Below are 17,692 nucleotides of genomic sequence, written 5' to 3'. Positions count from 1 at the left end.
TCAGCAGGCTTGTCGTTGGTTTCGTAACAGTACCGTCTCGTCAAGTCTGTTTGTTTGGTTTGACAATCACCATCAGAGTTGTCATGGCAGCACCAACCGATCTGGAACCAAGCTATGTATCAACTCCTACTGCTCATACATCCTAAGAAATAGTTTGATAAATCACACAGGCCTTAGCCTGAAATCCATCACCTTTTTGTTTGGTGCTAACATTCTACTCCTTGTACTCTTGTGTCATTGTTTGGCATGACGAGGAGTGGAATGTTAGCACAAACAGACTGGATTTCTCCAGGCTACACAGACAACTCATGTCATAAAATTAATTGGGACTGTATGAGTATGATATGAATATGTAGACCTTTACATTAGGTTATGTTTCATTAGATAGACCTCTAAAAATGTGTTGAATAAAGCCCCCCCCCCCCCCCGCCACTCTTTCATAAACACACGCAGCACATTAGTTAAATTGAACCTGGGATGATGTAATATTGTCACCACAAGGCAATTGAGCACAGAGGATTAAAAGTGGAGAGATCACAACACGCCTCATAATAAGAACCTGCTCGTGTTCAAACCAACCATCCATTCAGCGTTTTGTTGAGTAGCCTTCTTTATGACCTCTTTTTAAATTCATAACATTGACATAGGGTGGCAGCACACTTCATATATTTTCTCAGTTTGTGACATTCAGTTTAGAGAACATGCATAATGTTACCGTGTTGTTAATTAAAGTCTATCCATCATCACAAAACATCTCTTTACCGAACACGGTCAATTCAAAGCATCTTCCTCAGCCTACAGCAGTCAGACACTGCTCTATCGACTCCCCCCATATAATGACGGCAGGAATCCCAGATCATCCATTTCATCATCATTGTAATAAATTGTAGCTAAGAAATAGTAATGGCATTAGCCAGTTGACAGTAAAGTCCTTCAGATCATTTCATGCGGTCCGCTTTTAAAGCTAGACATTATCTGTTTACATGGATAATATTTTTTTTAAACAATGGAATCCTTCAAGATGACGTCCCTTGGTGACGTGGGGCTGCTGAGATTCCGGATGGGGATGGTCTGTTGCTGGAAGAAAGGTTGGAGGAAGATCCCAAGAGTACCGGCTATACAGCCTACTGCAAAGATCCACAGGAACATCCGATCCAATACCATCGCCACGTACTTCCAGTCTTCAATCACCTGATGAACACAGGGTCAGAAAAGGAGAGAGAACGGTCTAGAGAAGAGACTCAAATGTCTGGGGGAGTAAAGCAGCATGATCACCCACACATCCATCCATCCATCTACCCACCCACTCACCCACATCCATTCATCCACCCACACATCCACTCACACACCCACATCCATCCATCCACCCACACATCCATCCACCCACACATCCATCCACCCACACATCCATCCACCCACACATCCATCCACCCACACATCCATCCACCCACCCACTCATCCACATCCATCCATCCATCTACCCACCCACTCACCCACATCCATTCATCCACCCACACATCCACTCACACACCCACATCCATCCATCCACCCACACATCCATCCACCCACACATCCATCCACCCACACATCCATCCACCCACACATCCATCCACCCACCCACTCATCCACATCCATCCATCCATCCACATCCACTTCCATCCACCCACATCCCCTCACACACCCACTCACACATCCATCCATCCACCCACTCATCCACCCACACATCCATCCATCCATCCACATCCACTTCCATCCACCCACATCCCCTCACACACCCACACCCACTCACACATCCACTTACACATCCATCCATCCACACACCCACATCCATCCACCCACTCATCCACATCCATTCACACATCCACTCACACACCCACCCACATCCATACATCCACTTACACATCCACCCATTCACACATCCATCCATTCATTGCAGAACACGTGAAAAAAGAGAGCGAATGATCAACTGTACAAAATGCTGCAGAACAAAGTTTAATATCAGAGGTGTAGCTCCGCCCACAGGTATTTTGTATTTATTATGGATCCCCATTAGGCGTTGCCAAGGCAGCAGCTACTCTTTCCTGGGGTTTATTATGGATCCCCATTAGGCATTGCCAAGGCAGCAGCTATTCTTTCCTGGGGTTTATTATGGATCCCCATTAGGCATTGCCAAGGCAGCAGCTATTCTTTCCTGGGGTTTATTATGGATCCCCATTAGGCGTTGCCAAGGCAGCAGCTACTCTTCCTGGGGTTTATTATGGATCCCCATTAGGCATTGCCAAGGCAGCAGCTACTCTTTCCTGGGGTCCAAAAACATTACGACACATACACACATAAAACAAAAGACTGGGCTTGAAGAGCTTTGAAGGTCAATCTCCAGCTGTACAGAAGAAAAATGGTCCTTCCAGACAGATTTCAGTTTTTATGTTGGACAGAAAAGTAGCTTTTCCAACCTGCGATCTCTCTTACTTTTTTTTACATTCTGACCATCACATCTTATTGTGTTCTGATTTTCTGCATTTCTGATGTGGTAGATACGATAAACCAATTTTTGCAGCAAACAAAAACAACAAATCAAATAAGACCAGATTGACTCACAGTCTTGTTGTCGTCGTCTCTAATCATGTAGTCAGCGACGTATCGCACCCCGTTGACAGCTTCCTGTAGGTCAGGACTGTGACTGATGTCAGAGCTGGAGCTGCCACACCATGGCCGACCAGACAGTTGCTCCGTGGGCAGAAACCCCTCTGGTGTCCTCACACTCCTGAATGAATGAATGAATTAATGAATTAATTCATTGATTAATTAATTATACATTTTCTTTACATGTAAGAAACCCCTCGTGTCCTCACACTCCTGAATGAATGAATTAATTAATTAAATGAATAAATTATACATTTTCTTTACATGTCAAGGGAACCATCAGTTACAGGTTTATTTGATACATTTTCAAGAAAATGTACATACATTACCGTAAATTCATAATCTGTTGATTACATCTTCTGGTGATCACCTGACCACAATAAAATGAAAAAAATGAAATACAAATAATGGTACATGATAGAAATAGTAGAATTACCTTTTTCTGAGGTAGAAAGGCCCAGTAGATAGGAGGAATGGAGATGAGGACGGAGAGGAGGCCAAGCCAGGGTCAGGTCCAACCCACTCAGGTTTATCCATGCCTGGGCTAGCCTCCTTGGTCTTCTGGAGCGACTGCTGCCTCCTCTGACGGAGCCGCTGTCTGGCTGAGTTGTTCTGGGGGTGCCTCATGCACAGCAGGGCAGGCAGCCAGACCAGGAACAGAACTTTAACCCAGGGGGCCATGGTGTGTGTACTGGGGGAACGGTGATGGACGTTTAGAACACACACACTGGTGACGATGGAGAAGGTTACGAGAATCATGGTGAACATCAGGTATTTACCTAGCAGATCAGAGAGAGTGATCAGAGAGAGAGAGGAGTGTGAAAGCATCTCATTTAAAAATGGCATTATGCAATGTTGTTTTTCCTAATAAAAATGTTGAACTTGACCTTTCTTTTAATTTACACTGTACATTCAAAAGTAAAATAATATTTTTTCAGATATGTAGGATAAAAAAATATATATACTATTTTTGTAGCCCTACTTAACACTAAGCTTATGTATGAGCCATCACATAATGGTGATGGAGGAAGTCACCAGCACCATGGTGAATATCAGGACCTGTGTGCACAAAGCAGAAGTGCTGATCTAGGATCAGGTCCCCACTGGACAATATAATCTTATTCATTAGGATCTAAAAAAAAAAGGTCAAACTGATTCCAGATCAGCATTCCTACTAGACCAGTACCCTTGGTTAATACTGTCCCTGGCACAGAGCTTACCGATCAGAGGCACGTCCAGCGAGGTCGGCGGTACGATCTTAGATATCAGCAACAGGAACACAGTGAGGGCCAACAGTACAGAGACACACAGACTGATCTTCTCTCCACAGTCAGAGGGCAGGTAGAAGACCAGCACAGCCAGAGAGGTGATGAGGACACAGGGGATAATCAGATTTATGGTGTAGAACAACGGCTTCCTAGAAATACATTGAATTGAGCAGAATTTAATTGAATCTTATCTGAGGTACAAATAATACCTCAACAAGATGTGTAGCGTATGATTCCAGATGATGACACATGAATGCATGAATGAAAACAAGCATTTCCAAAGTGGTCCTCGATCGTAAAAAATAATAACATCTTATGATAGGACTAGAAAAAGTAACAAAACGAATATATTGTAAACAGTTGAAGATTAAGATTTTTTTTTAAATGGCACTATATATTCATTCCTTTTGATCAGGAAGTCATAGGTCACATCCACGTAGATGGGCTCTGAGCCGGAGAAAGTACGTCTCCCGGGTAAAGCCAAGATGTCCCACTCTCCACTGGGCGTGAAGTCGTCCATACTGGCAACACCTGTTCTGAGGACCAGATCCACCTGTTTTGATTGGATTTAGATTTGACAATTAAAATACATTGACAATTAAAATACATATTGTTTCAGACAATACACACACGTAACCGGTTACAGGATCTAAGGCATTTGACTATAGTTCCTACTTCACAGTAGGGCCGTCTGAAAAAGCTATTATTTAAAAAAAATTGGGGCAGAAATACCTTCTTGAACATGTGAACATTCATACGCCTTAATTATAAACTTGTATGGGATCTGTAAACAAGAATAAATAAACTGATGAGACTAGTTCAGCCAAAGAGAAAGCATTGAGCTATACAAGGAGAAGTAAAGGATCCTTCCTGTTTAGTCATGATTGGCTGAGATAATAGAATGGTTGGACATGCCAAGATAGGAGTCCTGATTGGTTTGTCATGTCACAGGCTTCAGTCTATAACACAATGGGAGCTTCGCCGGTCAGTACATAGATCATCTTTGCTACCGCAGATTTGGGGTAAAGTTTTAGCTTTGGACAACTGCAAAGTGTTGCTACAGCTCTCAAAAACATTGCTTCCCTGGATTTAGCTGGGATAAGTAGAGAGACTCTGGAGGACATTGCCATGCTTACTCGCATGTGTTTACATGTTGGCGCTGTACAAGATGGAGCCAACAGACACATTCGCTCTGTTTCTAGCTCCAAGCCAGCTTTCCAGAATTTTGCTTATTTGTGTGTTATTTCTTACAGTGGAAGATTTCTAGTATTCTTTCCTACAACCGAAAAGAACATTTGGACATTAGATTGGCCCTCACCAGAAATTCGACTTCCCTGACCTGGATCCTTTGTTTGGGCTTTCCGAGGCAGCTCTATTCATCCCGGGTGCTCCACTAAAACGTTGACGCCGGAGAAGTTTGGTTCTATTCAAGTGCAGGAGGCGAGCAAACCATCCACCACTTCAGAGTATATTACTCGCTAACGTTCAGTCCCTGGACAATAAAGTAGACGAGCTCAGGGCGAGGATCTCCTTTCAAAGAGACATAAGGGGCTGTAACATCCTCTGTTTTACGGAATCATGGCTCTCTCCGGATATATTGTCCCCGTCCATACAGCCAGTGGGGTTCTCTGTTCATTGCACAGACAGGAAGAAATAACTCTCCCGAAAAAACAAAGGTGGAGGGGTACATGTCAAATGATTAACAATGCTTGGCGTGATTGTGGTAACTTATAGGAACTCAAGCCCTTTTGTTCCCCGATCTGGAATACCTCACCATCAAATGCTGACCGTATTACCTCCTGAGAGAATTTGCCTTGGTTATTGTCACTGGCGTGTATATTTCCCCTCAACCCGACAGCTCTCAAGGAACTATACTGGACTTTGCGCAAACTGGAAACCACATATCCTGAGGCTGCATTTATTGTAGCTGGGGACTTTATTAAAGGAAATCTGAGGAAAACGCTCATAAAATTCTACCATCACATCTCCTATGCTACACGTGGAGATGACACATTTAACCATTGTTACTTTACAAGGCCATCCCCAGATCTCACCTTTGTCAAATAAGATCACACCTCCATCCCGCTCCTCCCCGCCTATAGGCAGGAACTTAAACAGGAAGCACCTGTGTTAAGGACTGTTCGACATCGGTCTGACCAATCGGAATCTATGGCTGAGGGTTATTTTGATCACTCGAACCGGCAAATGTTCCGGGTCGCCGCTGGGAATAGTATCGACGTAAACACTGACTCGGTGACTGGGTTCATCAGGAAGTACATAGAGGATGTTGTTCCCTACTGTGATGATTAGAACTTATCCAAACCATAAAATGTGAACAGATGGCAGCGTTCGTACAAAACTAAAAAAAGAGCAAACCACCACAAGGTGACTGGAAAACATGGATGTGTACAAACAGACCAGCTATGCCCTCCGTAAGGCAATCAAATAGGCAAAACAACAGTACAGGGACAAAGTGGAGTCGCAATTCAACGGCTCAGACACGAGACGCATGTGGCTGTGCCTCCAGACAATCATGGATTAGAAAGGGAAAGCCAGCCATGTTGTCGGACACTGATGACTCACTCCCGGACAAACTAATCACCTTCTTCGCCCACGTCGAGGAAAACGCTGAGGTGCCGACGTGGGTCCCCGTCGCTCACGAAGACTGTGTACTCCTGATCTCCGTGGCAAGACTGTGGCCCAGACGGGATCCCAAGCCGCGTCCTCAGAGCTTGTACAGACCAGTTGGCTAGAGTATTTAAGGACATATTCAATTGCTCTCTATCCCAGTCTGTTGTCCACACTTGCTTGTACAGACCAGTTGGCTAGAGTATTTAAGGACATATTCAATTGCTCTCTATCCCAGTCTGTTGTCCACACTTGCTTCAAGATGTCCACCTGTACCCAAGAAAGCAAAGGTAACTGAACTAAATGACTATTGCCCCGTAGAACTCACTTCTGTAGAACTCACTCACTTCTGTTGTCATGAAGTGCTTTGAGAGGCAACATCACCTCTACCTTACCTGACACCCTAGACCCACTACAACTTGCATACCACCCTAACAGATGCACGGACGATGCAATCGCCACTGCACACTGCCCTATCCCACCTGGACAAGAGCAATACGTATGTAAGAATGCTGTTCATTGCCTACAGCTCAGCCTTCAACACCATAGTACCCTCCAAGTTCATCACTAATCTCAGGGCCCTGGGTCTGAACCCCTCCCTGTGCACTGGGACCTCGACTTCCTGACAGGCTGACCCCAGGTGGTGAAGGTAGACAACAACACTTCTGCCATGCTGATCCTCAACACAGGGGGCCCCCAAAGGGGATGCGTGCTCAGCCCCCTCCTGAACTCCCTGTTCATCCATGACTGCGTGGCTATGCACATTTCCAACTCAATCATCAAGTTTGGCATAGCCTTGTTTTGTTAATTTAGCAGACAAAGTTGCCCGTGCGAAGTGATGCCTCGAACAGTTATTGTCAAAGAGAGATCATTTTAAAACGAGGAATTTGTCGAGTTTAAAGAATTTCTTCAGGGTTACGAACCAAAAACAATCCGTCTTCTCTTTGATATACAGATGTTCAGTTGAGTTTATTCTGCCTGTTCTTTGGAATTTTCAAAATGGATGAACAATTCCACATTGAACACTGCATGGTGATGAATTACGGCCACAACATCTGTTTAAAGAGTAGACATATGCTTAATGATTCTGATGAAAATAGGCTCTTTGTCTTTATCAAACTGGGGCGGCAGGTAGCCTAGTGGTTAGAGCGTTGGACTAGTAACCGAAAGGTTGCAAGATCGAATCGCCGAGCTGACATGGTAAAAAATCTGTCGTTCTGCCCTCCAGGACATCTACAGCACCCAGTTTCACAGGAAGACCAAGAAGATCATCAAGGACCTCCTGCCCCTGAACAAGGCTGTTCCTAGGCCGTCATTGAAAATAAGAATTTGTTCTTAACTGACTTGCCTAGATAAATAAATCATGTTTTGGCATATTTTCAGTGTGGAACTTGTCTATGTTTAGGGGGTTATAGCCTAGGTTTAACAACTTTAAATGGCACTAGCAGTTCGCAAAGTAGCTTAAGCGGAAAATAGACGGGACGCAATTATTCCAGAACTGCAGCTCGTTGTTGGAACACATATTTTCCTACTTCAATCAACCATTATATCCATTAGTAATCTGTAATAAAACTGTCGTCATTTGGCGAGGAATGTAGATTGTGTATCCCATCAGTTAGATATATTTTTATAGGCATTTATTTCTGTAGGCCTAAGTGGAGCTTCTGTACGCACTCAGCAGGCATGTGTGGAGGGAGCAGTCGGAACGCAATTGAGTGAATGAGACACAGAGGGCAAAGGGAATTTAGGGTGGTGTGCTGCTTGGCTTAGTATTTTTTGTGTGCGTGCCCCACAAATGCACATGTAAAAAGCAAATGAACGTTGTCTTCAATACAAAATGTTACTTTCCCGTTCAGGCAGCCACAATGCACATTCCTCCAAATAGTTTTACAGTATTTTGAAAGAAAATGTGATCTCTGGTTAAAGATCGAACTTTGACGTCCGTTCGAGTACACAGAGTAACCCTAGCGGTAGACCTGATTATCATCAACGTCGAGATAGCCTACATGGAGGAGGTGCGAGCCCTGGCAGAGTGGCGCCAGGAAAATAACCTCTCCCTTATTGTCAACAAAACTAACTAGCTGGTCTTGGACTACAGGAGAAAGAGCACGACCCAATCCACATCAACGAGGCCGCAGTGTTGAGGGTAAAAAGCTTAAAGTTCCTCTGCATGCACATCACTGAGGACCTGAAATGGTCCCTCCACATGACACTGTGGTGAAGAAGGTGCAACATCAGTAGCCTGAAGAAATTTGATTTGGCCCTTAGAACCCTCACAAACTTCTGCAAATGCACCATCGAGAGCCTTCTGTCAGGCTGTATCACCGCCTGGTACAGCAACTGCACCGCCCGCAACCTCAGGGCTCTCCAGATGGTGGTGCGGTCTGCCCAACGCATCACCGGGGACAGACTACTTGCCCTCCAGGACATCTACAGCACCCGGTGTCACAGGAAGACCAAGAAGATCATCAAGGACCTCAGCCAGCCGAGCCACGGCCTTTTCACCCTGCTAACCATTTAGCAGGCGGAAACAGTACAACATAGTGTTTTTTGTGTGCCCTACATGCACAAATGAACGTTGCCTTCAATACACAATTTCACTTGCCAATTCGGGCAGCCACAATGCACATTCCTCCAAATAGTTGTACAGTATTTGAAAAAAATGGGATCTCTGGTTAAAGATTGAACTTTGACGTCCGTTCAAGTACTCCGTTACTCATTTCACTGTATTCGGCGCATGTGACAAATACAATTTGATTTGATTTGTGTGTGTAATCAAAGAAGAGCTCTCTAGGAAGGGTAAAAATCTCAGCAAAATCTTTCAATGGGCATTTTCTTCTACAAGTGTATCACCTTTAAAAGCAGCATAACTTTCCCATGTTTCTTCCAACCACAGTGCATGATATACCATTTCTACGCCTCAATAGAGAAATCCGGACATATTCAATTTAGCTAAAATTTGTATAAGAGTGGTCCCAGGAATCAAACCCAATATCCAGGCGTTGCAAGCGCTATGCTCTACCAACTGAGCTACAGAGGACCACATTATCAGGGATAAAGCACAATATATTTCCATGTATTACCTCAGTGTGGTCATAGGTCCACGAGCGGAATTTCAGAGTGCAGTTCTGTTGGTCGAAGAGGAAGTGTTTGACCTCGATCTTGCAGGCACTCTTATAGATAGCTGGAGGGAGCCAGAAGATGCTGCCGTTGGACAGGACGATGGCGTTGGTGAAGACCGTCACCTCATAGATACCGTCAGCGCTACAGATGGCGGGAGGACTCGTCAGTGAGATTTTAGGCTCTCGGAATATGTTGAATATTTTTGACTTTGTCTGTGAATTCCCAGCAGCATCATACAATTGACTACACAATCATTTTTAAAGCACATGCTTTTCCCCGGAGGGTTTGATACTAACTTGTTGTACAGTACAATATCTGGGAGCCATATATGACGGGAGGGAATGCGGAGCTTGTCAATCCCGTCAAAGTCTGAGGGCTCCCATGACAGCCTGTAATCAACCCAGTTCTACGGCGAGAAGGATGGTTATTAGTAGTAGCAAGAGGTAAATCTCTCACCTTCACCATAATGTGGTGTTCAATAATGACACCCACACTACATACTGTATGTATTCTGGACAGATGATCGTTCTTCTCACCTGTGTTAGCCAGACATTGGTGATCATAATTTGTTCCCTGTCATGCTACAAAAGAAGACATATTGTTAAATATGTATCAAACTTTTATGAATTCCATTACGTTTCGTAATTTCTATATAAACTCAAATGAAAATAAAAGAACTGAACGGTCACCACACTGATACAATAGAATTACAAAACAAAACAGTAAAGTGCAATAGAATCCAATCCAATAAACCCACCACACTGATCAGTTGTGCCAGGGAGACCTGCAGTTTGATGGTAACCGGTTCAAACCGGTTACTGGCCGGTCGTATCAGCTTGTTGTAGCGCTCTCTACTCAGTAGCCACTTCAGCAGCCTCTCCTCAGACTCCGCACAGAGACCGACTGGAAATAAACACAGCATTCAGAAAGCAATGAGGAATTGGAGTGTCAGTTTACTTTCTGAATTGGAGTGTCAAGTTAACTTTCTGAATTGGAGTGTCAAGTTAACTTTCTGAATTGGAGTGTCAAGTTTACTTTCTGAATTGGAGTGTCAAGTTTACTTTCTGAATTGGAGTGTCAAGTTTACTTTCTGAATTGGAGTGTCAAGTTAACTTTCTGAATTGGAGTGTCAAGTTTACTTTCTGAATTGGAGTGTCAAGTTTACTTTCTGAATTGGAGTGTCAAGTTTACTTTCTGAATTGGAGTGTCAAGTTTACTTTCTGAATTGGAGTGTCAAGTTTACTTTCTGAATTGGAGTGTCAAGTTTACTTTCTGAATTGGAGTGTCAAGTTTACTTTCTGAATTGGAGTGTCAAATTTACTTTCTGAATTGGAATGTCAGTTTACTTTCTGAATTGACAGAATGTGTTGTAATGTACAATAGATGCCCTGTGAGGTGTAAAGATATAGGTCAAATATGTTTCATTGCATATACAAGTGGGTAACCTGTACGAGTCTGAGGTGTGACCTGGAAATCTGTTTTTTGTTGCATATCCCAACTCCCCCTGTGACACCCTCGGAGAGTGGGGTCAGAGCTAGCGATCAGCCGTTATTGACGGCGACCCTGGAGAAATTAGGGTGAAGTGCCTTGACCAAGGGTAGATTGACAGATTAATTTTCACCTTGCCAACTCTGGGATTCGAACTAGCAACATTTAGGTTACTGGCCCAACACTCTAAGCTACCTACCGTCCTATATACTATATATAGTAGTATATTAGTTCTGACTTAGAATATGTGGACAACTACAAATACCTAGGTGTCTGGCTAGACTGTAAACTCTCCTTCCAGACTCATATTAAACATCTCCAATCCAAAATGTAATCTAGAATCAGCTTTCTAATTCGCAACAAAGCCTCCTTCACTCACGCCGCCAAACATACCCTAGTAAAACTGACTATTCTACCGATCCTCGACTTCGGCGATGTCATTTTCAAAATAGCCTCCAACACTTTACTCAGCAAACTGGATGCAGTCTATCACAGTGCCATCCGTTTTGTCTCCAAAGCCCCATATACAACCCACCACTGCGACCTGTATGCTCTAATCGGCTGGCCCTCGCTACATATTCGTCGCCAGATCCACTGGCTCCAGGTCATCTATAAGTCTTTGCTAGGTAAAGCTCCGCCTTATGTCAGCTCACTGGTCACGATAACAACACCCACCCGTAGCAAGTGCTCCAGCAGGTATATCTTACTTGTCATCCCCAAAGCCAACACCTCCTTTGGCCGCCTTTCCTTCTAGTTCTCTGCTGCCAATGACTGGAACGAATTGCAAAAATCGCTGAAGCTGGAGACTTATATTTCCTTCACTAACTTTAAACATCAGTTATCCGAGAAGCTAACTGATCGCTGCAGCTGTACATAGCCCATCTGTAAATAGCCCACCCAATCTACCTACCTCATCCCCATTTTGTTTTTATTTACTTTTCTGCTCTTTTGCACACCAGTATTTCTACTTGCACATCATCATCTGCACATCTATCACTCCAGTGTTAATTTGCTAAATTGTAATTACTTCGCTACTATGGCCTATTTATTGCCTACCTCACGCCATTTGCACACACTGTATATAGACTTTTTTATATTGTGTTATTGAATGTACGCTTGTTTATTCCATGTGTAACTCTGTGTTGTTGTTTGTGTTGCACTGCTTTGCTTTATCTTGGCCAGGTCGCAGTTGTAAATGAGAACTTGTTCTCAACTGGCCTACCTGGTTAAATAAAGATGAAATAAATAAACATTTATTTTTAAAATGAGGATACAGTGAATTCGGAAAGTATTCAGACCCCTTGACTTTTTCCACATTTTGTTATGTTACAACCTTATTCTAAAATGGACTTAAAACATACCCAATTATGACAACAATTTTTTTTTTTTTTAGAAATGTTTACAAATGTATTAAAAATGTAAAACTGAAATACCACATTTACATAAGCATTCAGACCCTTTACTCAGTACTTTGTTGAAGCACCTTTGGCAGCGATTACAGCCTCGAGTCTTCTTGGGTATGACGCTACATGCTTGGCACACCTGTATATGGGGAGTTTCTCCCATTCTTCTCTGCAGATCCTCTCAAGCTTTGTCAGGTTGGATGGTGTGCGTCGCTGCACAGCTATTTTCAGGTCTCTCCAGAGATGTTCGGCTTCAAGTCTGGGCTCTGGCTGGGCCAATCAAGGACATTTAGAGACTTGTCCCAAAGACCCTCCTGCATTGTCTTGGCTGCGTTCTTAGATTCGTTGTCCTGTTTTTAAGGTGAACCTTCACCCCAGTCTGAAGTCCTGAACCCTCTGGAGCAAGTTTTCATCAAGGATCTCTCTCTACTTTGCTCCGTTCATCTTTCCCTCAATACTGACTATTCCCCGCCCCTGAAAAACATCCCCAAAGCATGATACTGCCACCACCATGCTTCACTGTAGGGATGGTGCCAGGTTTCCTCCAGACGTGATGCTTGGCATTCAGGACAACGAATTCAATCTTGGTTTCATCAGACCAGAGAATCTTGTTTCTCATGGTCTGAGTCCTTTAGGTGCCTTTTGGCAAACTTCAAGCGGGCTATCATGTGCCTTTTACTGAGGAATGGCTTCCGTCTGGCCACTCGGCCATAAAGGCCTGATTGGTGGAGTGCTGCAAATATGTTTGTCCTTTGGGAAGGTTCTACCACCTCTACAGGGGAACTCTGTCAGAGTGACCATCGGGTTCCATTTAAGAATAATGGAGGCCACTGTGTTCTTGGGGACCTTCAATACTGGAGAAATGCTTTGGTAACCTTCCGCAGATCTGTGCCTCGGCACAATCCAGTTTCGGAGCAAAAGGACTGAATTCTTATTGTAAATAAGGTATTTCTGTATTTTATTTTGAATACATTTGCAAACATTTCTTAAAACCTATTTTGACTTTTTCATTACGGGGTATTGTGTGTAGATTGATGAGGGAAAGTCTGTAACGTAACAAAATGTGGAAAAAGTCAAGGGGTCTGAATACTTTCAGAATGCTCTGTATAGGAATAAGATATATTATGGAAAGTATCAAAGGCAGGGAAACGAATCCTATTCCCAATAAATAAACCAATAATCTGTTTTGTATTTATTAAGGATCCTCATTAGTTCCTGCCAAGGCAGCAGCTATTCTTCCTGGGTTCATGGATCCTCATTAGTTCCTGCCAAGGCAGCAGCTACTCTTCCTGGGGTCCAAACACATTAAGGCACTTATATTACACATAAAACAGTACATTATATAACATTATTACACTACTACATATCTACAATTCAAAACGTATACCACCATACAATGTTATCTCAATGTCCGTGCGTGTAGTGCGCTAGCGTTTGTGTGGCGTATCCGTGTCTGGACCTGCGTGTCTCGCTTCACAGTCCCCGCTGTTCCATAAGGGTTATTTTGATGTTTTTTTAATCTGATTCTGCTGCTTGCATCCATATTCCCTAACGTACCCAGAACAATCTAAAATCCCAACCTCTCCTCTGAGTCTGCACCTAAACCAACAGGGAAGATAATATTTCAAACGGACACTTCCCATGAGACAATAACCACTATTCAGTGTGGATCAATTCTAGCCAGGTTCCAGATGTGTTCCTGTTTGTGCCGTCTTGCCAACTCCTATGGTAACAACCACAGAGGTAAACAGATTTGGGACCAGGCTACATCAACTATGAGGTGTTAACTGATCTGTCACCAGGCTACATCAACTATGAGGTGTTAACTGATCTGGGACAAGGCTACATCAACTATGAGGTGTTAACTGATCTGGGATCAGGCTACATCAACTAGGAGGCGTTAACTGATCTAGGACCAGGCTACATCAACTATGAGGTGTTAAAAGAAGAAATAACATATCTGTAAACTTACCTTGGATCAGGATACAAAAGCAGAGGCAGACGGTCCTGTTCATAGCGACGGCGTAGACAGTCAATCCCCACACAAATGATGTGGACCGTGAAGTACTGTAAGGTTCAATGGACCACTAAAAAAAAAAAATCTACCAAATCAAAATTGACTACAACAACTTTAATTCTGAAGAATAAGGATTGACTTACAGTTTCAGGTGAAAATGTATTAAAAAGTTAATACTAAACAATAACTGAAACCAAATCTGTATCGCAGATCTGAAAATCCTGTGATCAGACACAGTTAAAAGACATAGCTGGGTTCTATTAGCCGCAAGGGGCCGTTTTATATTCACTGACCTGACAGTTCTGGGTCGCATATTAATGTGAGAATCAGACGTCCACATCCAGCATAGACTTATCCCACAAATCCGTTACAATACAATATACAAACCAAAACCCAAATTTGATTATAGACCATTTTAAATAATATGCATTCAACAAACAATATGTCATGAAACCTCTTACCCAAATACAAAATCAAATCATGTTTTATTTGTCACATACACGTGTTTAGCAGATGTTATTGCGGGTGTAGCAAAATGCTTGTGTTTCTTGCTCCGACAGTGTAGCAATACCTAACAAGTAATATCTAACAATTTCACAACACACACAAATCTAATGTAAAGGAATGGAATTAAACATTATTAAATATTTGGGCGAGCAATGTCAGAGCGGCAAAGACCAAGATACAGTAAAAATAGTTTCCAATGATACTTTCTATGTCCAGATATTTGGAGGACTAAACCATAACCTTTCTGTGGTCACAACCTGGCCAGGCAGTATTCAGGCTGTATCACAACCTGGCCAGGCAGTATTCAGGCTGTATCACAACCTGGCCAGGCAGTATTCAGGCTGTATCACAACCTGGCCAGGCAGTATTCAGGCTGTATCACAACCTGGCCAGGCAGTATTCAGGCTGTATCACAACCTGGCCAGGCAGTATTCAGGCTGTATCACAACCTGGCCAGGCAGTATTCAGGCTGTATCACAACCTGGCCAGGCAGTATTCAGGCTGTATCACAACCTGGCCAGGCAGTATTCAGGCTGTATCACAACCTGGCCAGGCAGTATTCAGGCTGTATCACAACCTGGCCAGGCAGTATTCAGGCTGTATCACAACCTGGCCAGGCAGTATTCAGGCTGTATCACAACCTGGCCAGGCAGTATTCAGGCTGTATCACAACCTGGCCAGGCAGTATTCAGGCTGTATCACAACCTGGCCAGGCAGTATTCAGGCTGTATCACAACCTGGCCAGGCAGTATTCAGGCTGTATCACAACCTGGCCAGGCAGTATTCAGGCTGTATCACAACCTGGCCAGGCAGTATTCAGGCTGTATCACAACCTGGCCAGGCAGTATTCAGGCTGTATCACAACCTGGCCAGGCAGTATTCAGGCTGTATCACAACCGGACGTGATTGGGAGTCCCATAGGGCGGCATACACAGCGTCGTCCAGGTTTGGCCGGTGTAGGCCGTCATTATAAATAACTTTTTCCTTCACTGACTTGCCTACTTAACTAAAGGTTACATTTATTAAAAAATAAAACAAATATTAAAATCAGCAGTGTGGCCAGTGTTGTCTCCTTCTATAGCCTGGTCCCAGATCTGTTGTCTCCTTCTATAGCCTGGTCCCAGATCTGTTGTCTCCTTCTATAGCCTGGTCCCAGATCTGTTGTCTCCTTCTATAGCCTGGTCCCAGATCTGTTGTCTCCTTCTATAGCCTGGTCCCAGATCTGTTGTCTCCTTCTATAGCCTGGTCCCAGATCTGTTGTCTCCTTCTATAGCCTGGTCCCAGATCTGTTGTCTCCTTCCATAGCCTGGTCCCAGATCTGTTGTCTCCTTCTATAGCCTGGTACCAGATCTGTTGTCTCCTTCTATAGCCTGGTCCCAGATCTGTTGTCTCCTTCCATAGCCTGGTCCCAGATCTGTTGTCTCCTTCTATAGCCTGGTACCAGATCTGTTGTCTCCTTCTATAGCCTGGTCCCAGATCTGTTGTCTCCTTCTATAGCCTGGTCCCAGATCTGTTGTCTACTCCTATAGCCTGGTCCAAGATGTGTTTGTGCTCTTGTCATCTAAGTCAGTTTGTCATGACAATGAGTTGGCTTGATATCAGACTCCCATAAGTCCGAGTTGGCCTGATATCAGACTCCCATAAGTCCGAGTTGGCCTGATATCAGACTCCCATAAGTCCGAGTTGGCCTGATATCAGACTCCCATAAGTCCGAGTTGGCCTGATATCAGACTCCCATAAGTCCGAGTTGGCCTGATATCAGACTCCCATAAGTCCGAGTTGGCCTGATATCAGACTCCCATAAGTCCGAGTTGGCCTGATATCAGACTCCCATAAGTCCGAGTTGGCCTGATATCAGACTCCCATAAGTCCGAGTTGGCCTGATATCAGACTCCCATAAGTCCGAGTTGGCCTGATATCAGACTCCCATAAGTCCGCGTTGGCCTGATATCAGACTCCCATAAGTCCGAGTTGGCCTGATATCTCCCATAGATCTGACAACTATAAACACTCAGAACCGATGAACCGACAACAATCCACCCCCTTGTTCTTTTTTGACCATTTAATTTCCTTAACAGATGCAGACTCGTCGTCTCTCTTCCCCAAACCTCATTATGGTGCCTGGATGTTAGTCTATATATCAGTGTTTCCCCAATCCTGGGGAACCAAAAGGGTGTACTGTACATGTTGTTTAAGGAGCAAAAGAAGATTTAAGATAGATGCCAGTGTTTCCCAATGGCATATACGTGTTAATCTAATAATCTATAGCCCTAATTTACAAAGTACAATCTGTAATATGGTCAGCTGCTACTTTGTGATTTGAGCACAAGATGTGCAACTTTAAACAGCCCCCTTGTGGCTGTGAAGGAGTACTACAAGCAATGTAAAAAATTAAGTAATTGACTACTAACCCCAATCTCAAACCCTGACTGAAGCCATTGGCTGCTTATCCTCGTGTAGTGACACCGTAACGTATTTCAGTAAGGATGTTTGTTGCATTGGTAGCCTACCCTTCACAAAATAAAACTACTCAACATGCACGGCCAACACCAAAACTAGTTTATTGACGTGACATGGTTGTCCCCCCACTCCACCCCAAACAAAAGAAATGAAAG

The 17,692-nt window shown here is 43.7% G+C and overlaps 1 protein-coding gene across 1 annotated transcript; it reads right to left on the bottom strand.

Annotated features, from left to right (window-relative positions):
• Positions 1–461: 461 nt before the first annotated feature.
• On the bottom strand, positions 462–17,626 carry LOC129854924 (neuronal acetylcholine receptor subunit beta-4-like). The gene is made up of 10 exons (XM_055922105.1): positions 14,526–17,626; positions 10,420–10,565; positions 10,199–10,243; positions 9,959–10,068; positions 9,623–9,803; positions 4,303–4,464; positions 3,864–4,056; positions 3,080–3,422; positions 2,599–2,764; positions 462–1,191 (listed from the first exon to the last, which is right to left on the bottom strand). Exons 1-10 carry the CDS (start codon positions 14,566–14,568, stop codon positions 1,000–1,002), a joined length of 1,581 nt encoding a protein of 526 aa, XP_055778080.1. The 5' UTR covers positions 14,569–17,626; the 3' UTR covers positions 462–999.
• Positions 17,627–17,692: the final 66 nt, after the last annotated feature.

This window comes from Salvelinus fontinalis, chromosome 5 (assembly GCF_029448725.1).
Source record: "Salvelinus fontinalis isolate EN_2023a chromosome 5, ASM2944872v1, whole genome shotgun sequence".
NCBI lineage: Eukaryota > Metazoa > Chordata > Actinopteri > Salmoniformes > Salmonidae > Salvelinus > Salvelinus fontinalis.
The sequence above is the reverse complement of the archived record's forward strand: the minus strand, read 5'-3'. Positions and strand labels throughout refer to the sequence as shown.

Bases quoted from the DNA above. Each gene is read 5' to 3' on its own strand.
- LOC129854924 (XM_055922105.1), bottom strand. From the start codon at position 14,568: ATGAACAGGACCGTCTGCCTCTGCTTTTGTATCCTGATCCAAG. The intron at 10,566-14,525 runs GTAAGTTTACAG...GTTTATTTCCAG, and splicing joins CTTTTGTATCCTGATCCAAG to TCGGTCTCTGTGCGGAGTCT. The intron at 1,192-2,598 runs GTGAGTCAATCT...TGTGTTCATCAG, and splicing joins GAGACGACGACAACAAGACT to GTGATTGAAGACTGGAAGTA.